Here is a 22,198-nt window from a genome sequence, read left to right as displayed (position 1 = left end):
GTAGTATGCTCCTTGTAAATGAATAATGTTGAAGAACACATTCAAGTTATTTTCAGTATTCTTAGTAAATTCACCAACTCACCTCTGTTCTCTTTTAACCATATACACTGAGAAATTTTCAGTTTAACTGTGTGTGCATATACATTCATTGCTTTTCTCTGAATGTCTTCCATTCCTCTTGATAGCCTTCATTCTTCTCACCCTCATATAAAAACTGTATGGCGTTTCCCAGAAATGTTGTAATATGATGAAGAAGAAATTAGTGGGCAACCTAATCTAAAATCTAGGTAGTCAGTTCTTAAATAATTAAAATGTGGTGCTGTATGAATAGCCAATTTATGTTGTTAGAAATTTATTCTGTAACTGCATCTTCTAAAGTGAGTGACTTAGAAATCCTATTAAAGGAAATAGAGGGTCTAATCCCCATCTAAGAGGAGAGGAAAGGGCACATCCAAGTGAGAGACCAAGTGTGGTCACATGTGCCTGCAATTCTATCACGTTATAGACTGAGGCAGGAGGATGACAAGTTTAATACTAGCCTCAGTTGGGCCAGGCAGTGGTGGAGCACACCTTTATTCCCAGCACTTAGGAGACGGAGGCAGGAAGATCTCTGTGAGTTCAAGGTCACCTGGTCTAGAAAGTGAGTTCCAGGACAGCTAGGATATACAGAGAACTATGACATACAGAGAAACTATGTCTTGAGGAAAAAAAAAATTACCCTAGGTTGCATATTGAGATCCTGTTTCAAGGAGAGAATGGGAAGTAAGGAGGATATGGTGGGCAAACTAGAATTCCTCTGCATGCATTTCTGTTCATTAGCTGAAGAAGCCACAGAGGGCCTGATGAATCTGAGTCCTTCTGCCATGAAGAACCTCCTGCACCACATCCTCAGTGGCAAAGAGTTTGGAGTGGAACGAAGTGGTAAGACCCAAGCGCTGAATTTACACTTCAGGGTACTTCATTTTAATTTTCCATTTTAGGATGTTTTCCTTCTAACAGAGGGTATCTTGGCTCCCAAATAAATAAAACTTAAATGGATAAAACATTTAAAAGCAAAGCTATCTTTTGGAACAAGATTTGCAAACTAAAAGACAAATTCAATTTAAGAAAAGATTTTGGACTGGGGAAATGGCTCAATGGGTAAAGTGCTTGCCACACACACTTGATGATCTGAGTTTGGATCTATCACTTCTCCAAAAGCTGGGCTCAGTAGCTTGTGTCTGTAATCCTAGCTCACCCTTATCCTAGTCTGCCTATAGCAGTGTGGTAAACACCATGACCAAAAGCAACTTGCAGAAGAATACGTTTATTTGGCTTCCATGCACTTCAGGAACTGAAGTGGAGGCCATGGAGGAATGATACTCACTGACTTGCTCCTCATGGCTCACTTAGTCAGTTCTTTATACCACCTTTCCACAATATCCTGGGCCTTCTTACATCACTAATCAGGAAAATGCCCAATAGACAGTCTGTTGAAAGCATTATTTCAATTGAGGTTCCCTCCTCTCAGATGACTCCAGTTTCTGTTAAATTAACAAAACAAAGCTAACCAGGGGAGATGGGAGGCAGAGACAGGAGAATCTCAGAAGCTTGTGGCCAGCTAGCCTGGCATATGTATCATTGAATAGGAGAGGCTCTGTCTGAAACAAGGTTGAAGTCAGGGTCCAACACTTAAGGTTCTACTCTGCCCTCCACATGCACACCATGAGCAACATGTTTGCGCTCTCTCTCTCTCTCTCTCTCTCTCTCTCTCTCTCTCTCTCTCTCTCTCTCGCTCTCTCTCTCTCTCTCTCTCTCTCTCACACACACACACACACACACACACACACACTTTTTACAGAAGATTTGGAAATACAAGCATATGTGTAACTTCTTTTTCCTTAAATGATATGACAACTAAGTAAACTAATAGCTGTCATGTTTCATTAAAATTTTTATTTGCGCTTGCTTATTTATTGTCTGTCTGTGTGTATTGGGGGAGGGGTGCCACAGCACATGTATGGAGGCCAGAGGACAACTTGCAGGAGTCGGTTCTCTCCTTCCACCATGTATGTCCCACGAATTGAACTCAGGTCATCAGACTTTGTAGCGAGTGCTTGCACCTGCTGGGCCATCCCTCGTGTTTCTTTTTAACTATGTATTAAATTACCTTTCATTATCGTAAGTCAGGAAGACAACTAAAAATCCATTCTTAATCTTTTTTATATTCAAATTGGCAGTAATTCAGTAAAACTGATAATGTACGTGTATGTTTGCAGTCGCAACATATCCACTATATCCTTTCAACCTTAAATTCTAATATCTCTAAGAGTCTTTTACAAGCTAATCTTCATATGCACTTTTTACATTTTTATTAACAGGTTTTAATTTTATATATCACTGAGGGTACAAGCTTTGCTTTAGTACATGCTGTAGGTACTAAATCAAAACCAGTGTGTACTTTGGGTTTTTGAAGCATTATTCTTTTAAAGAAGGATAACAAGAACCTAACAAAGTTTTTTTTTTAAAAAAAAAGGATTATCATTTTTGGTTGTGAGCCTAGCCTTTAACGGCTGAGCCATAAACCGGGCGGTGGTGGTGCACGCCTTTAATCCCAGCACTCAGGAGGCAGAGGCAGGCGGATCTCTGTGAGTCGAGACCAGCCTGGTCTATAGAGCTAGTTCCAGGACAGGCTCCAAAGCCACAGAGAAACCCTGTCTCAAAAAACCAAAAACAAACAAACAAAAAAAAAAAGGATTATCATCTCCTATATTTAATCATTAATGTTGAGTTATTTTTTCAAGACAGGATGGCCAGACTTCAGCATGTTTTGTTTTTGAAGTCTGTTGTGTCCTTGCATGGCTACCAGGGACATATCTGACTGGGGTGATGAGGTAGTGAAGAAAAGACAAATATGTACAGACACACAGACACAGAAAAGCCGAAAGCAGTGGATTGGACTCTGACGGAGAAACCACAGCATCCCCAAAGCTCATTATATTTACTATATACAGTTGAATCGAGAGGTGTGGTTATTGCATACAACTGAACAAGGAGGCGGGTCTAGCTAAATCTCCATAGGAACAGTCTTAAGGCTGTAAACATCTGGGAAAAAAAAAACTAAGGTGGACATTTTCTGCAAACACTATCGATAGTCACATTCAGATCACCAAGGAGGACTTTTCTGTCCCTCTAAACCTCACCTGGGGAATGCTTTAACACTTCACACCCATGGGGCTAAGGTATTGAAATACTTGCCATGCCAGTGTCAACAGCACACGTTCACTTAGGAGTTCCTCCACTCGCCACAAAAGTTAGAAAGTATAGGAGCTGAAGAGACAGCACAGTGGCTACAAGTACTTACTGCTCATCTAGAGGATCCAAGTTCAGTTCCCAACACTTGTGTACAGCAGCTCACAGCTGCCTTTAACTCCAGCCACGGAATCCAACTCCCTCTTCTGCACATATGTGGCATACATTTATGTATATACATGCATGTGCATGCGTGCACACACACAAATACAACACACAAATAAGAATAATGAAAATAAAATTTTTAAGTTAGAAAATAATATTCCTCAGGCAGGAAGTATTTCTAAAATGCAGACTCTGAATTAGTAGGCCGGATATGGGACCTGTGGTGCTAATGGTACTGGTCCAAGAACTACACTGAAACAGCAAGGTTGCACTAGGATTTTTTAGGTTAAAAACAAAAGAAAGATGCACATGTAAGTCTTTTTAACATGGCAGAGAAAATTAGACAGGTTCTTTTTTATCTCTCATTCTGTACAGTTCGTCCCATTGATTCAAATGTGAGTCCTGCTATTTCCATCCATGAGATCGGTGCTGTTGGAGCAACAAAAACAGAACGAACTGGAATCATGCAGTTAAAAAGTGAGATAAAGCAGGTAATATATAACCTGAAAAAATATTGATGTAATCATAATTAATAATATTCTTAGCTGGGTGTGATGGTGCATGCCTATAACCCCACATGCAGGGCATAGAAGTTGGAGGAGCAAGAGGTCAAGGTGCGACAGCCTCAGCTAGAAAGCAAGATGGAGGCCTGTCCAGAATCCTGGAGAGGCTGTCCAAAAACAAAATCAAAACCAAAACATTATTTTAGAATCAAACTTTGTTAGAATAATTTATTTAGTTTCATATCCTCGGTGTAACTTGAACCATTTATTTTTCAGGTGGAATTTCGTAGACTGTCTGTCTCTACTGAGAGTCAGGTGAAACGACAAAGACTTTTTAAACATATTTCAAGCAGCCTTCAATTCCATATAGCATGCATGATTATGAGCTTTCCACAAGTAATAACAAGCCATGGAATCTCCCTCATAGCTACTATTTCTAGATAGCTTTCCCCTTTTTCTGGATCAAATGACTTAATTTTTGGAGGAATTGTCGCTGGCAACAGATAACAAGAAACCCTGGGTTCCCTTATTACAAGTAATGTGTAATTTATAATGTATTTTCTTTATAAAAGTGATAGACTTCCTGCTTTTAAGAATAGCTAGTTGGAGAAATAGATCAGCAATTAGGAGCACTGGTTGCTCTTGCAGAGAACCTGGTTTTCTTTCTTAGCACCCACATACTGGCTCGCAACAGTCTGTAACTCCAGTTCCAGGAGTTTTGGTGCTGTCTTCCACTGCATGCACATGGTACACAAATGTATATACAGACAAAATACTCATATGCATAAAACACAAATAAATCTTTTTAAAAATGGGGGCCAGAAAGATGTCTTAGTGGGTAAGAATACTTGCTGCCAGGTTCAGTTCTCAGTACATCCATGGTGGCTCACACCTGTCATTAACTGTAGTTCAAAATATCAGGTGTCCTCTTCTGGCTCTATAGGCATCAGGAACACATAATACTACAATATGTACATGCAGGTAAAACATGCATACACATAAATTTTAAAAATATATTAGTTACAGGTGGTGCACGCCTTTACCCCAAGTAGTCAGGAGGCAGAGGCAGGTGAATCTCTTGAGTTCAAGGCCAGTCTGGCCTACAAAGAGAGAGTTCCAGGACAGCCTGGGCTACACAGAGAAACAATGTCTCAAAAAAAAAGGTACTAGAGAGGATACCAGATTAGATGAAGGCTTTGTTTTTAATCTCTTTTGGCGGGGTTAACATGTGCAAAGCCCTGGGTTTCATCCCAAACACCATAAAAATAAATGACAGGATGGTTTTATGAGATTTTAACACAAAATAGGCTTTCTAACTACTATAGGAGAGAACCATTAAATGATACATACATATGAAGAGGAGGAACAGCTGCACAGGACTAGGAATCAATAGGAGTCACCAAACGATATGGCCTTTCACTGTAGGAAACACTGAATGACTTAGTGCATTAGTCAAAGAAATACCTAATAGCTTTTAAAATTCTGGGAAATCATAGTATTTTAAGATGTCCAAGTTGAGAAGGTGCTAATTTAATCCCTTCTAGTAGCGCTACTTTTTTACCATTTGAGAATTTTGCACGTGCATATAGTAAGTACATTTGATCAAGTCTGATCCTCAGTCCTTCCCTTCCACCTTCTCCATGTGCCCCTCCACTCTCCTCTCACAACTTCATGTACTATGTTTTTCAAACCCATTGAGTCCACTGAGTACTGCTAGTGGGGCGGGGGGTTGTATGGCTGTCTACTGAAGCATGAGCAGCCTTTTAGGGGCCCCATCCATAAAGGGAACTGATGTTTCTTCCCCCAGCAGCCATCAACTCCCGATAGCCCATCTGAGAGTGGAGTTTCTGAGCCCCTCCCTTTCCACGCTTAGATTTTGGCAGACTTGATTTTATGCATGGTATGAGTTCATGTGTGCAACAGCTGTGCCAGTTCTGGAAAGCACTGTTCCACGGTGTTCTTTAATCTTTCCACTCTCTCTTCTGCAGTGATCCCTGAGTCTTGAGAGTGTATATATAATATAGATGTCCCATTCAGGGCTGAGCACTCCACAGTCTCTTATTCTCTTCATGAGACCCAGATGTGGGTCTCTATATTAACCACCACCTACTGTAAAAAGAAGCTTCTTGCACTAATCTTGGAATGAACATGAGCACTTAGGGGGTAGTCTGATGCTATGTCCATTTAGACGGATGACGGTAGTAAGTTCTCTCCTAGGGCCTATGACCTAAAGACTATACTTGCAGAGATTATTTCTGTACTTATTAATAGCACTTCTTAAGAAAGACTTAAAACCCCTTCTGCTTTCAAAGTGGAATTATAGCAGCCTACACATTAAAAATATCCTGGATAGAAGAGGCAAAACAGATATTTTGTTTCTTTTAAAAGGGGGCCCTGAAGTCATTCAGGAGAATATGCCAGTGCTTGAAGCCTACTTTTGAAGAAAACTTGAGTACTTTTCTTAAATATCCTCTGGCGTTCATATTTTATACAAGGAACGATTGTAATAAGAAGATGGTCTGGAGAGATGGCTCAGTAGTTAGGAGCACTGGCTGCTCATCCAGAGAACCTGGGTTCAATTCCCAACACCCATATAGTATCTTACAGTCTGTTACTCCAGCCTCCGAGAAGCTGGCACCTTTTTCTGGCCTCTATGGGCACTGTATGCATGTGGTACACAGACATACATGTATGTGAAATACATTCATACTCATAAAATAAAAATATCAAAAATAGCTTAAAAGAAAAAAGGAGCTACTCTGTTTTTAACAAGTGTTCATGTTACAGTTTTTGCCAGGAAATTTTAATTACCTGAATTTTTTCCTATTTGAGAGTGGAAAGGTCAGCTTTAGTGCTGAAAAGTTCTTCATCGATGTGATTAGTTAGTGATCCTAGTTTGGGTTGACAGTGACAATAGTTTGGGGGTTTGTTTTGTTTTCTTGTGACAAGGTCTCTCTATGTAGCCTGGCTGTCCTGGAATAAACTCTGTAGACCAGGCTGGCTTCCTACCTCTGCCTCCAAAGTTTTAGAATTAAGGGCATGTAACATCACACCCAGCTCACATTATAGTTTTTATAGATGTCCAGTATTATTATAAATTCTTTATGTGATTGGAACTCAAAAGTCCGTGATGCCAGCTAGATGAAAATGATGGTAAACTTGACCTTTCCAGCTACTTGAGGGTTTTCTCCTACATATTTACTACCTATAGGCCTTCAAAGGGGCCCAAATTGTTAGGGCGATAATATAGAGGACAGAGAGACTAGATTGTCATTACTTTCTTATTTTATAGCATTGTTTTTCATCCTTACCTGCCCATCTGGTATTTTGTATTTTTTTTTCTGCCAATTCCCAGTACTCTTAATTTATAGGTGAAGATATTTCAGGGTAGTTTTTACTTATTTTATTCTTTGCCATGGCATTTGAAGTAAACATATTTTATTGGCTCTTTTATAACATGCTGGATAATTACTTAAATTGTCTGTAGTTTAATAATATTAATAATTTTTTAAACAAATAATTATTGCCTTGCCTCTCTCTTTAAATTTTTTATTTTCTCAATTTCTTTTATAGACCAGTGGTGGTCATCCCTCTGGTGTAGATTTGATGTCACCGTCCTTTCTGGTAACTAATCTTTTGTTATGTCATGTTACATCCACAAGTGCTTTGATATGCTGTTATATGGATCATAAGAAAGTATTTGAGTATATACAAAAAAACAAATTAGGGACTGAAGGAATGGCTCAGTGGTTAAGAACACATGTTGCTCTTGCAGAAGTCCTGGGTTCCATTCTCAGAACCCCATGGTGGTTCACAGCCATCTTTAACTTTCAGGTACTCCTGTGGTATGATTCATACACATAAAATAAATCTAAAACTAAAAAATCAATAATTGAAAACAAATTGATCTTGAACTAACATGACTATAGATCAATTCCATATAAAAGGGAGCAGTCTATTTCTTTCCTGATAAGGTAGGAAAGGGAGTTCAACTCCAACCTCTTTTTTATTTCAGAAAAATAATCAATTAAAAAGTTTTGTTATGTATATATTCATTCTTTGAACTGATGAAAGTGTGCATCAGACAGTGGACTAGACAACATCAACATCAGTTTGTAATGTATTTGAAAAAACCCTGTCTCAAAACGATGTGCTAGACTTTGTTGACTCCCATGGGAAGCCTTACCCTCTCTGAGGAGTGGATGGGGGGGGCGTGGAGGGAAGGTGGAAGAGCTGGAGGAGAGGAGAGAGTGGGAACTGGGATTGGTATATAAAATGAGAAAAGATTGTTTTATTAAAAATAATTAATTTTCAAAAAAGAAAGTAAAACCAAATTTTGGTCTGTATCCTAGTGATAGTGAACTAGAAAGACTGGGCTAAGCCCCAGCAGTCTGTTCTAATCCGCTCTTTAGGGGTCCTGATGCACTTTTAAATTTCAAAGTTACTCTAAGAAGTAATTTACTTAGTAAATGTGAACTAAATGCCAACTTTATGTCATACACTGGAGATATAGCATTGAACAAAATGGAAATGACTCGACGAAGCGCACAATTTAGGAAGATTCTTTTCTAAACAAATTTTTTGATTTTTGTTTTTTCTACTTTATTAGAACATAAGCTATGAAATAATGAATTTGATTATGACATTTTCTTGTACATATAAGGTACTTTTATCATCTACATTTGTCTGGTTTAAATTATAACAAGTTATGATTTAATTTCTCCCAAACTGAAGAAATTTAGAAGAGATCTATTGAAAATACTATTTTGAGTAACTTTAAGCAAATACCCAGCATTAAATAAGGAGGAGTTTGCCAGCTCTGTGATTTCCATGTTAATGATGACAGCATTAATGGATTTGGAAATTTAAAAAGAGAAGTTATTTTCTTGGAAAGTATTTCTATAATCCTTTATTTTGTGTTTATTTCTGAATCTAATCTGTCAAATAATCACTTTAACCAATGAATTTCCTCTTTTATTTAGCATAATTTTTCAGGGTTCTTTATATTGTTATAAATATTGCTATTTTATTCATTTTTATTGCAGAATGATAATCATTGTATTGTTACACCACATTCTCTTTATCTGTTTGCTCATCAGTTGATGGGTATCTGAATGGTTTTATGCACAGTGTTGCTATTAACCTTTATGTACAGATTTTTAGGTAGGTATGTGTCTTAGGGTATTTATTGCTGTGATAAAACACCATGCCCAAAAGCGATTTAGAGAGGATTATTTAAATTTGCATCACAATTCAATCACAGTCCTTCCTTGAGGGAAGTTAGGGCAAGATTTCAAACACAGCAGGCACCTGGAAGCAGAAGCTGCTGTAGAGGCCAGGGAAGAAAGAGCACTGCTTACTGGCTTTCTTCCCATGGAGTGTTCACCCTGCTTTCTTACATAGTTGAGGACCACCTGCCCAGGGCTCGCACCACCCCCAATGGGCTGGGCCCTCCCTCAATCCCTAATTAAGAAAATGCATTATAGGCTTTCCTATAGCCTAATTTTTTTTTTTTTTTTTTGGTTTTTCGAGACAGGGTTTCTCTGTGGCTTTGGAGCCTGTCCTGGAACTAGCTCTGTAGACCAGGCTGGTCTCGAACTCACAGAGATCCGCCTGCCTCTGCCTCCCGAGTGCTGGGATTAAAGGCGTGCGCCACCATCGCCCGGCTCCTATAGCCTAATTTTATGAAAGCATTTTTTTAATTAAGGCTCCTTCCTGAATGACTCTATCTTGTGTTGAGTTGACACAAAATTAACCAAATCTGTGTATTTTCATTTCTCTCAGAGTATAGTTATGTTTCCTGTCGCTGTGAAAAAAAAATACCTAACAAAAGTACTTACATTCACATATATACATATATAAACACTAATGGATAGATAGGATAGACGCATATAAGAGAGGACATGCAGCATTTGTATTTCTGAGTTTGGGTTACCTCAATAATTTCCAGTCATATATATTTCCTACAAATTTTCATAATTCATTTTTCTTTGCAGTAAAGTTCCATTGTGTGTATGTTCCATTTTCATTATTCACTCATCCCGTTACCCTGCTGTGGTGGCTAGACTAGCAATAAACATGACTGTACAAGTTTATGGTGGGATGTAGAATCCTTTGGTTAGATGCTCAGAAATGGTATAGCTGTGTTAAATGGCAGTTGTCTTTTGTCATCTTTTGAGAAGCTGCCACAAGGATTTCCAAAGTACCTACAGTCAATAAAGGCTCCCCTTCCCCCACCAGATCCTTGCCAGAATTTATTTATTTATTTATTCATTCGTTCGAACATTTTTTTTTTTTTGAGACAGGGTTTGTCTGTATATTCCTGGCTGCCCTCACTTTATAAACCAGATTAGCCTCGAACTCACAGAGATCCACCTACCTCTACCTCTCCAGTGCTAGGATTGAAGGTGTGCGCCACCACCATCATCAGACTCTGTTTTCTTAATGATAGTCAATTAGCCAGTGACTCAGAATGTCAAAGTAGTTTTAATTTGCATTTCCCTGATTCCTTAACCATTTTAAATTGGGCTTTTTACATTTTTGGGTTACAAGGATTCTTTTTATATTCTAAATGCAGCATCCTTATAGAATATGTGATTTGCATATATTTTCTCTTTCTGTGGATTTCCTTTACATTTCTATTTATGTTCTTTGAAGAACTAAAGTCTTCTGTTTTAACTTCCATTTTCTATTTTTTCTTATGTCATTCACATCTAAGAAATTGTTGTCTAAATCAATGCCACAAAAATTTAATGCTGTTTTGGACTATACACTATATTTTAACAATTTTATTAAAATAGCTTTAGCCCTTACATTTGGGGCTATGATTGTATTAGGAGGGGGAACTCCCTAAGACCATCTCCAGCCTCAGTAATTTACTAGGAGTCACAGAATTAATCACATAATCATAAAGGTATGATTAGTACATCAAAAGGATAAGCAAAATCAGCAAAAGAAAAGGTACACTGGGTGAAGCCCATGGAAAACCACACAAGATTCTAGAGCGCTCCCACAGCAGAGCCATAGAGGATGCATTACAACCCCTCCAGTGCCCTGTCACAGCGTAAGTGCAGTGCTGTGAGCAGAATAGCTAAAGACCCAGCGCAGAACCCAGGCTCTTTGTTTGGGACTGGTCATGAAAACAGCCTCTGTCCGGCATATCCCCAAACTCCAGACTCCCAGGAGGAAAGCAGATGTTGGACATAAACTGCAGTGTTGACATAATCCCTCCCAAAGGCCACATTTCCACACTGCAGCCCAAGTGCCAGACCTGTAAAAATGACTTGCCAGAACAACATTCCTGTGTTCTGGTCTGCCTTGTTGACTCTATTTTTAACCACTCTCAAGGGCAGGCCCCATGGCAACATAAATGTACTCCATGAATTTTTTGGTTTTGAGTTTTTGGTGTTTTATTTTTCTGTAGATGTAATGTTTTGTTTGGTGTGGGGATTTTGTCTTACTCGCCTTTTGCTTGTTTTGATTTTCCTTTTTGTGGTTTTATTTGTCTCAGGGCTCTTTGTCTTTTTTCCCCCAAACAATTCCTTTGGGCTCTCATATTTGCATACGGTGTGCAAAAGCGTGCAGCTTCATTCTTTAGCATGTGGATGGCCACTTATTTAGCACCATTTGTTTCAAACACAATTTCTCTCCCTTCTAATGCTCTCGGAACTTTTAGTGCCTTCACTGTCGTCCATCGTGGACTCTTAACCCTCTGGAACCGGAGCCCAATTAAATGCTTACTTTTATAAGTTGCCATGGTCACAGTGTTTTATCATAGCAATAGAAAAGTAGCATACAGAGACTTATGTTAAAAGTCATAGACAGATAGAAGTTAGATTAAAGCCGATAAACAGACAATGTCCTGTATTATTGGTATTTTTATCATTGCTACTCTGAATCACCAGAGTACTTTATAAAATGATTGTACATTTCCCCAGGGAAGAGCACAACAATTAATTATCCACTATCAAATGGTCAGCCCTAAAAACATACATTCGAGTAACATTATACAGACTGAATAGGTTGTATTTTTTATTGATTTTGTTGAACTATGCATTTTTCTCTGCTCCCTTTACTTCTCCCCTCCCCTGCAACCCTCTCCAAGGTCCCCATGCTCCCAATTTACTCAGGAGATCTTGTCTTTTACTACTTCCCATGTAGATTAGATCCATGTATGTCTCTCTTAGGGTTCTCATTGTTGTCTAGGTTCTCTAAGGGATTGTGATTTGTGGGCTGGGTTTTTTTCTATTTATGTTTAAAAACCACTTAGGAGTGAGTACATGTGATAATTGTCTTTCTGTGTCTGAGTTACCTCACCCAAAATGATGTTTTCTAGATCCATCCATTTGCCTGCAAAATTCAAGCTGTCATTATTTTTTTCTGCTGTGTAGTACTCCATTGTGTAAACGTGGCACACTTTCCTTATCCATTCTTCAGTCGAGGGGCATTTAGGTTATTTCCTGGTTCTGGCTATGACAAACAAAGCTGCTATGAACATAGTTGAGCACATGTCCTTGTGGCACGATTGAGCATCCTTTGGGTATATACCCAAAAGTGGTATTACTGGGTCTTGAGGAAGGTTGTTTCCTAATTTTCTGAGAAATTGCCACACTGATATCCAAAGGGGCTGTACCAGCTTGCATTCCCACCAGCAATGCAGAAGTGTTCCCTTTTCCCCACAACCTCTCCAGCATAAGTTGTCATCAGTGTTTTTGATCTTGGTCATTCTTACAGGCGTAAGATGGAATCTCAGAGTTGTTTTGATTTGCATTTCTCTTATGACTAAGGATGTTGAACATTTCCTTAAGGGTCTCTCAGCCATTTTAGGTTCCTGTGTTGAGAGTTCTAGAGCAGGTTGTATTTTATATTTAGAATACATATATGTATATGATGACAATTAAAAAGAGGCCACCAATTTGAAAAGGAAGCAAAGAGGGACATATGGGAGGCTTTGAAAGGAGAAAATGGAAGGGGGGAATGAAGTAATTATACTATAATCTCAACAAATAAATGAAATAATTTTAAATGTTTATACAATGTTACAACCCTGCAAGCTGTAGTCACATCGTTACTTTGGCTTTCTCGTTTTATAGAGTATTTACTATTCTCTTTGCTATATGTTAGAGCGTGCAGGTTTTCAATTTAAAATATAACTGTTATGATACTTGATCATAGGGGCAGTGATCACTTTGGATTTACTTTTTTTCTTCTCCCAAGTCACCTGCAGCCTGTATTGCTGCAAGTAGTGGATCCTTTTTTACTGTGGATGGTCAACAGACATCTAAAGATAGTCGTCAAGGTCAATGGCAACGGCGGAGAAGACTAGATGGAGCACTAAATAGAGTACCAATCGGATTTTATCAAAAAGTATGGAAAATTTTGCAAAAAGTGAGTGTAACACAGTGTTGTTCTTTATTCCCCTCTTAAAATCATGAATCTGTCTTGCTGACATGTGGCATAACCATTACATGACAAAAACAGGAAAAATTGATTGATCACTGTGGCATTATTAATAATTTACTCTATTGTTCTTATTGTTGCAGTAGTATTTTTTCTTTTTCTTTTGTTTTCTTTCCCCTTTCTGGTATTTTTGAGACAGGGCTTTTCTGTAGCTTTAGAACCTGTCCTGGAACTACCTCTTGTAGACCAGGCTGACCTCAAACTCACAGAAATTCACCTGTCTCTGCCTCCCGAGTGCTGGGATTAAAGGTATGAGTCACCATCACCTGGGGGTATTGTTTCTGAATAAGGTTTTAAAAATCAGAACCTCTCTGTTTGGGGTCATAGTTGAGCACTGTGAGATTTTGCACTGTATTTGCTGCCAGTCAATAATGTGATGCTGTGGCTCGCTTTCTTTGTTGTTATTATGAGAGTGGAAATGTTATTTGCAGCTCTAAGCTGTTCATATCCATTGTCACTACCAAAAGTAGGTGGAAGCAAGAATGGTGGCACACGCCTTTAGTCCCAATACTCCGGAGGCAGAGGCAAGTTGATCTTCGAGAAATCCTGTCTCGACAAGGAAAACAACAAACAAACAAAACAGTGAAGTATATGGGGAGTTTGCAGAAGTTGCTCTTACTGATATTTTTTCTTAGATGAAAACCACTAAAGTAATAAAAAGCTGCAATGATACTAGCAGTTAAAGAACACTCTTGTTTTATTGTTAATTTTTTATATTTAATCATTTTATATATGTGTGTGTATACACACACATACATACATACATGCATTCATGTGTGTGTGCATATGTGGTACCAACAGAGGACAGAAGATGTCATTGGGTCCTTTGGAACTAGACTTAGAGGAAGTTGGTTGTGAGCCATCATGTGGGTACTGGAGACTGAACTTGAGTCTTCTGCAAAAGTAGTAAGTGCTCTTAACCTTTGAGCCAACTCTCCAGCTCTGATTTATTTATTTGGAGACAGGGCTTTGTTATTGTCCAGGCTGGCCTCCAAATCAAGATCCTCCCACCTTAGCTTCCTGGAGTCCTAGGATTGCTGGCATGCACCACCACTCCAGGCCTAAATAAAACTCTTGGTGTGATTAATATTTGTTCCTGTTTCTAAAGCATACTTTATAAACGACTTGTAAGGGCATATCACGTCATTATGGTAGTGATAGGAGACGGCCAGGAAGACCATTAAGTTCATTGATTGGTCTCATTTATACAAATACAGATTGGTTTTTCTCGTCTGAGATGAGTCTCATATATCTCAGGCTGGTCTCATTGTAACCAAGGATGACCTTGAACAGATGCCCTGCCTTTACCTTCTGACTGCTGGGATTACAGTTGTGAACTACCATACTCATTCATTCATTCATTTATTTATTTTACCAAAATCAAAACCCAGACTTAGGGTCTTTTTTTTTTAAGTTTATTTATTTATTTAGTATACAGTGTTCTGTCTACATGTATGCCTGCAGGCCAGAAGAGGGCACTAGATCTCATTATGGATGGTTGTGAGCCATCATGTGGTTGCTGGGAATTGAACTCAGGTCCTCTGGAAGAGCAGTCAGTGCTCTTAACCACTCTCTCCAGCCCCCCAGACTTAGGGTCTTAAAGTAAGAGATAGAACACATGCCTTTCCAGGCATGAATGTTACAATAATTCTAACATGTTTCAAAGCTACTAATTGTCTGTACAGAGATTACTTGAGTATGGAATATTGCATGTAATTGTCCAAAAGAGCCAATAAACCTGTCACTCATATGTGGTTGCTTTATATAGTGTTTCGGCATTTTTGGAATTTAAAGTATGTGATTAATAGAGTAAAGAATTTGAATGTATCTGTTGATTCAGGTATGGTGCTTCACACACGTACTTGAAGGCACTAGGGAAATGAAGGCAGGACTTCAGTGTTCAAGGTCAACCTCAGCCACATAGTGAATTTGAGACAGATTAGGTGACTTGTAACCACGTCTCAAATAATAATAATGATGATAATAGCATTTATTGAGCACCTACTGAATTCCAGACTCTGTTGTAGGTGTTCCTATGAGAAAAGTCTAAATAGCCAATAATTTCTGTTCTTGTGAAACTTATATTACTTATAATAAGTAATAAACAGTAAATAATGTATTTAAAATGTTAAAAAGTGGCGGAAGAATAGGACAGGATAAGAGCATTAAGAAGGGACTCAACTACAACAAGTAGAAATGGCTCACGTACATTAATATCTACTGTGAGTCATGTCCGGCAGCCTCAGTCTCTTGAAGGCCTATCTGCTTTCTTAAAAGTGTGTGTGTGTGTGTGTGTGTGTGTGTGTGTGTGTGTGTGTACATGATCGTGCATGTGCGTACGCACACTATGGTAGGAAGCACATACCATAGCATACATGTGAAGGTCAGAGTACAACTTTGTGGAGTAGGTTCTCCCTTTCCTCCCTTGCTTGGGATTATGGGAGTAATCTCTTTTTATTGGACTTGCTTGGCTGTTGGCAAGGACTTTTTATCTGTCAAGTCATCTTGCCAGGCCTTGAAGGCCTCCTGGTAATGACTCTGGGACCTGCATGATACTCTTCTAGGTGGTCTCTGAATCTGGTGTCTAGTCTATCCCAGAAAGATTGACCCTGCCCACTCCACTACCCTAAGAAGAGGATGAACTATGGTAGTCCCATCCTAAATCTTGGCACTTAGAAATCATGAACCCATTCTTGGGCACATGGACTACAGGACCTCCAGCTGGCCTGTGGTTGCTCAAATCATAACCTTATTAATATGAAGTCTCTCCTTCTTGCCTCCCAGCTCTTACTTCATCTCTGGTCATAACATGTTTTTCTACCTTGCAGTGTCATGGACTTTCTGTGGAAGGTTTTGTTCTTCCTTCTTCAACCACAAGGGAGGTAAGATTCTGTCCTTTACATATACATGATGGAAAGCTCGCCTGTCTGAAATATTTCAGTTATCAATTATGAAATTGATATTTATTGAATTTATATTATTGAAACTAAATATATCAGTTAGTTGTCAAAGAAACAGACTTATCCTTTTATGAATCAATTATAGTGGTATATTATTTGTGTTTTAATAAATAAAGCTTGCCTGAAGATCAGAGGGCAAAGCAGTCATACTAGTGAGCCATACAGGCCAGGCAGTAGTGGCGCACACTTTTAATCCCAGGACTTGGGAGATAGACACAGGGATCTCTGTGTCAAGGTCACCCTGGGCTATATGAGATTGAATCTATCTAAAAGAGAAACAGAGCTCACACAGCATTTGGGATCGCACACCTTTAATCCCAGCACTAAGGGGGTGGAGAAAGGAGCAATATGGCTGGGCAGAGAGAGGAATATAAAGGGGAAGACACAGGAACTCAGTGGAGTCTGAGCATTGTGGTCTAGAGCACTGCAGGATCACCCCTTTGTCTGAGCCTTGGTAGAGGTAAGATCTCTCTAGTGGCTGGCTGCTTTGCTTTTCTGATCTTCAGCTTGAATCCCAGTATCTGTTTCTGGGTTACTACTCATGCTGCAGTCAATTGACTATAAAATGCATGAAGGAGGTAAAAATGGAATGGGAATATTAGACAATAATAATATGGTTCTAGTTTTGCTGAGCGAGCATGAGGACTTGAGTTTGCATCCCCAGCACCCATGTAAAATAAAAATGGGCATGGCTGTGCAAGCCTGTAATGCCAACTCAGATGTAGTGACAGGTGCATTGCAGGTGCTTGCTGGCCAGTTAGTCTAGCTGAAATGGAATACTCCAGGTTCAGTGAGAGACCCTGCCTCAAAAAAAAAGATGGAAAACAATTAAGAAAAGCATCTCATGTCAGCTTCTGGCTTCCACATTTACCCACCTACATACATGTATATAACAGACACATACACACCATAAACATGGATAATTATTTGTTTTATTAATAAGAATAGCTTTTTGCAGTGACTAAGTTTTTTCTACGTGAGACTGGAAGTTGGAGAAGGCAAAAAGGCTACAAACATAAGAATGAATGGCTTCCTATATTGTCTCATCTATTTCACCCCAACCTTTCTCCAATAGGATACTTGTAGACCTGTGCTGATATTGACATCTAATCATATTTTAGAGCAGTGGTTCTCAACCTTCCTAATGCTACCACCCTTTAATACAGTTCCTCATGTTGTGGTGACCCCCAACCATAAAATCATTTTTGTTGCTATTTCATAATTGTTATTTTGTTAGTTATGAATTATAATGTAAATATCTGTTATGTGACCCCTGTAGTAGACTTTCTTGGACTGCCAGCCCCCAAGTCATGGCATGGAGACTTATTATTAAGTATGAATGCTAAAGCCTTAGTTTATGCTTGTCCCACTAGCTCTTGTAATAACCTGTTTCTCTTCATCTGTGTTTTGCCTCAGGGCTTTTTACCTTTCTTTCATTCTGTATGCCCTACTTTCCATGCTTCTGCATCTGGCTGGCTGGTGATGTCTGACTGGGTGGCCCTGATGTCTCCCTCTCTTTCTCCATAATTCTCATTCTTTCCCTACTTTCCTCTCCCTCCTCTATCCTCCCTCTCCCTCTTCTTTCCTCCTCCATCTCCGTCCTCCCACTCCCTCCTCCCTCTCCCGTCTCCATCCTCCCTCTCCTTCTTTCCTCCTCCGTCTCCGTCCTCCCACTCCCTCCTCCCTCTCCCTTCTCCATCCTCCCTCTCCCTCTCCTTCTTCCCTCCTCCGTCTCCGTCCTCCCACTCCCTCCTCCCTCTCTCTCTTTCCTCCTTTCTCTTCCTCCTCTCTCTCCCTCTCCAGCCTAGATCTCTCCTCCTACTTATTCTCTCTGCCTGCCAGTCCTGTCTGTCTCTCTTCTGCCTAGCTATTGACTGTTCAGCTTTTTATTAGACCAATCAGATGCCTTGGGCAGGCAAAGCAATACATCTTTACACTGTTAAATGCAGCATAAACAAATATAACACACCTTCACATAGTTAAAGTAATATTCCACAACAGAGCCCTCCCCAAGGTCACTACCCACAGGTTGAGAACCTCTGTATTAGAGTAACTTTCTTTCCCAACTTAGTGAATTAGAGTTTCCAGAGAGGAAACTTGAGCATTTGTAATTTTTTAATCTATAGACTAACACTGATAAATAATCATGGTTGGAAGACATTGCCATGAAACACAGACACTGGTTATCAGATGTTTTGGTATTTTGTACTAACAAGCTAGGACTAGTAAGTTTAGAAAATATAAAATTCTCAAAAACTGGTGGTGGTGCCAGTATCAGCTGGATGTGCCAGGACTGAATGCTAGTGTAATGTCTTAGACCTCTACTGTTGCATACAAGCCGTTTGTGTAATAAAGAATGCCACACTGCCTGCGTAAACAGGTGTATTCTGTGCATTTAAACAGTGTTGAAATATTAATTGTAAAAATGTAAACCTAATACCTTTAGGAGTCTTCAAAGAACTTTCACATTATTTAATTTGATTTTTCAGTTCAATTTTGTAAGACACCTAAGAAGAGAATGTCTTTCTCAGAAAGTTTATAGATAAGGAAACAAGCTTAGAGATTTCCAAGATATGCAAAGTCATTTGCTCCTGATACAAGTTTTTAACCTGTCTTTAGACTCCAAATATACTTGCTTCTATAGAATATAAACAATACAATTTTACCAAAAAGCATTTCTCCATCTACTTTACCCCAAAATAACTGCAGTTAAAATTTTTTAAATTTTTAAAATGTGCATGAGGGTTTTGCCTGCATGTAGGTATGTGCACCACATGCATGCCTGGTCCCTGTGGAAGTCAGATGGAGTTGTAAGCCACCTGAAATGGTTGATGGAATTGAACTCAGGCTCTCTGGAAGAGCAATCAGTGCTCTCTTAACCACTGAGTCATCTCTCCAGCCCCATAACTGCATTTCTTAAGGTCCGTTTTATTCTAACAGTCTGTAGCTACTTCACATAATTCTACTCATTATACACACACACACACACACACACACACACACATATCATTTCAAGTTTGACTTCAGTGCTTTCTCTCTGGGTCATAGATTTAGTGTCATAAATAGCTTCATAAAGCCTCATGAAGTTACTATAGTATGTCATAATTTATGTATTTATTGCCATGTTTAGGTTATGTCAAGTTTCACATGTGTGACTGATGCTACCATAAACATTAGTACACATGGAGCTTTTTCTTCTCTGGATTATTTCCTTAGGACAAACTCCCATAAATGATATTCTGGGTTAGAGGGCATTGATACTTTTTTTTGGCATTGATACTTTTATGACTCTTGTTATACATTACCAGATTGTGCCAATTTACACCATTTCATTAAAGGGCTGCAGTTACCCGGACTTTTTACTGCTTTTCAAAGAAAAGGTTTTCTAGAAATTGATTTTCACTTTTTCTATCACAGATGACCCCAGGCGAGATTAAATTCTCTGTCCATGTGGAGTCTGTCCTGAATCGTGTACCTCAACCAGAGTACCGCCAGCTTCTGGTTGAAGCTATCCTTGTCCTTACCATGCTGGCAGATATTGAAATTCATAGCATCGGAAGCATCATTGCTGTGGAAAAAATAGTACACATTGCCAATGACTTGTTCCTTCAAGAACAGGTAGGCTGCCTAATGTGATGCACACTGCAGTCACAGCATCTGGGAGTTGCAGGCAGGAGGATTGGCAGTTCAAGGCCAGCCTCAGCTACATAGTGAGTTCAAGACAAGATTGGGCTACATGATACCCAGAACATACAACAAATGTTTCCTTCTCTTACCCACTGTGAAAGAAGACAAAAGTATCCAAAATTTTCTAAACAGTCCTAGTTTTAAGTGTTCTGGGATGTTATCAGGCCATATATGAGAAAATATAAACCATTTTAGACATAGACTTGAGATTTAGAATGTCTACAGTGTTTGTGAATTCAGGTGGTTTAGAAAGAAATAGAACCAAATACTATATGGAGGAATACAAGCCAAAATCAGCAGTACTAGAAGGTGGAAGTCCCGGTGTAGTTCTACTGGGTTATCTCCAAGTGTTAACATTATTTCTGTTATTAACAGACATAAATCATTTAATCAATTATTGATATTTAATTTTCAAAAGTGCTTTATAATAGAAAATTCTAAGTAGTAATTAAAATAATTTAGAGTCTAGTGGCAAATGCCATGTGTAGAAATTCATATCCATCCTTCATAACCCTAAGCCCCCTCTGCTTATACAGCCAAAGAATAGGCAATGGGAAGGAAGCTCTGAGGTGTATTCATCAGAGTTTGGCTTGGTAGGATTGGTAACCTTTTCTTCCCACTGTTTTCCCATCTTTTAAAACCAAATAGAAAACCCTTGGCGCAGATGACGTCATGTTGGCAAAGGATCCTGCATCTGGCATCTGTACTCTTCTGTATGACAGCGCACCCAGTGGCAGATTTGGCACAATGACCTACCTCTCCAAGGCAGCTGCTACCTACGTGCAGGAGTTTCTGCCACACAGCCTCTGTGCCATGCAGTGAGGGCTGTGGGTTCTGGCTGCTGGAATCCTTTCAGCATCTGGTCCCTGTGTTGGTTGATTGTGCATGGAACTGAAATGTTAACACCTGACCACTCTCCATCCCTCCCAAGAAGAGAGAACTTTGCTGATAATCTCACTACTTTTGAAGAAAAGAACCCTCACTTGGAGACTCACTCCAGTGTAAAGGTTCAACTGGGTCTACAATCACTATCCTTGCTTCTTTTATGGTTCAGAAATGTCTGCATGTGTTTTTACTCTGTAGAACTGTTACCAGCTTTGTTTTCTAACTCCTTTTGAGGAACAGGTATTAATAAGTTATTCTGAAGACCTTATTCTTATTTCTGGGCTTCCTTTCTTTTTTGTGTATATGAGTGGTAGGTCTTAATTGGGTCATTATTTCAAGAGAGTAGATGCTAAATTGTTGGATTTTATACTGCTGTAATTTTGAAATGTCTATTTTAAGTGCCTTAAGAAACACCAACACCAGATCATGGCTTCCTTCTTCACTCGAAGGCTGATTCATTTTGAGTGGTGAAATAGTTTCTTTGTCAAATATTGCCTTTTGATGTTGACCTTTCTATATCTGCCCATGTTGCCTGCTCTGTGGTGAAATATTAAAAAGTGTAAGCTCACATGTAAGTTTAAGGATTTCTATGTTAATACTTGAAGTCACATTTTATGAGGACTGATGCTACCAGGCACATATTTGAGGACACATGGAATAACCCAGAAAAAAATGGAGCCAGGAGCCCAATTCCAGAGAGGAAGGGAAAGGGGAGGTTATGCAGGTGGTGCTTTACACACAGGGAGTCAAGAGACCACCAGAGGCAAGTAGGTTAATCCTTGCTGGAGCACAGCCCACATACAACACAGAGAATAACTGAAGCCTTGAGCAAAGAGAAACCCAGCAGTCCAGTCGGAGCACCTCTTTCCTGTTCTTTTGTTCTCCACCTCACCTATTCACACCCCCGCCACACTCAAATCTCTCCTTCTCATCTCCCTCCTATCCCATATCTGTTCTTCAATTCTTTCACCTATGTTTGTTTTCACTTCTCAGTTATACTACTTATATCCTTTAATCTTGGTATCTGTGGCCAAATATCTATTCTTATACATATTTCTGTGTGTTTGTAATGGTTAAATAATTGTATTTTGAGTGTGTCTGTCCATCTCTACATTTAATGGATTGAATAACCATGTGGGTAACATTGCAAACCAAGCCTGGTCATACTCATTGCTAATCTGAGAACTTGAGAGGCTGAAGCAGGAGGATCGTGAGTTCAAAGCCAGCCTGGGCTACAAAGCAAGCTCCAGGCAAGCCTCAGTATGAGACCCTGTCTTGAAACATTTTAAAGCATGGGAGCTATGCAGC

General features: G+C 39.3%; 1 protein-coding gene across 2 annotated transcripts; it reads left to right on the top strand.

Moving 5' to 3' along the window:
* The first annotated feature begins 823 nt into the window (after window positions 1-823).
* On the top strand, window positions 824-21,789 carry LOC121445819 (phosphorylase b kinase regulatory subunit alpha, skeletal muscle isoform-like). 2 transcript variants are annotated; one of them, XM_041647955.1, is made up of 8 exons: window positions 824-921; window positions 3,772-3,887; window positions 4,176-4,214; window positions 7,473-7,523; window positions 13,116-13,286; window positions 16,187-16,240; window positions 19,736-19,936; window positions 20,654-21,789. In XM_041647955.1, exons 1-8 carry the CDS (start codon window positions 843-845, stop codon window positions 20,825-20,827), a joined length of 885 nt encoding a protein of 294 aa, XP_041503889.1. In that variant the 5' UTR covers window positions 824-842; the 3' UTR covers window positions 20,828-21,789. The 2 variants fall into 2 exon arrangements, with proteins under 2 accessions (XP_041503889.1, XP_041503890.1); XM_041647956.1 differs by lacking the exon at window positions 4,176-4,214.
* Window positions 21,790-22,198: the final 409 nt, after the last annotated feature.

The sequence above is a fragment of the Microtus oregoni genome, unplaced genomic scaffold (genome assembly GCF_018167655.1).
Source record: "Microtus oregoni isolate MIOR12 unplaced genomic scaffold, Mior012 001003F_ref0000481, whole genome shotgun sequence".
Taxonomy (NCBI): domain Eukaryota; kingdom Metazoa; phylum Chordata; class Mammalia; order Rodentia; family Cricetidae; genus Microtus; species Microtus oregoni.
This window is presented reverse-complemented; position numbering and strand designations above follow the sequence as displayed.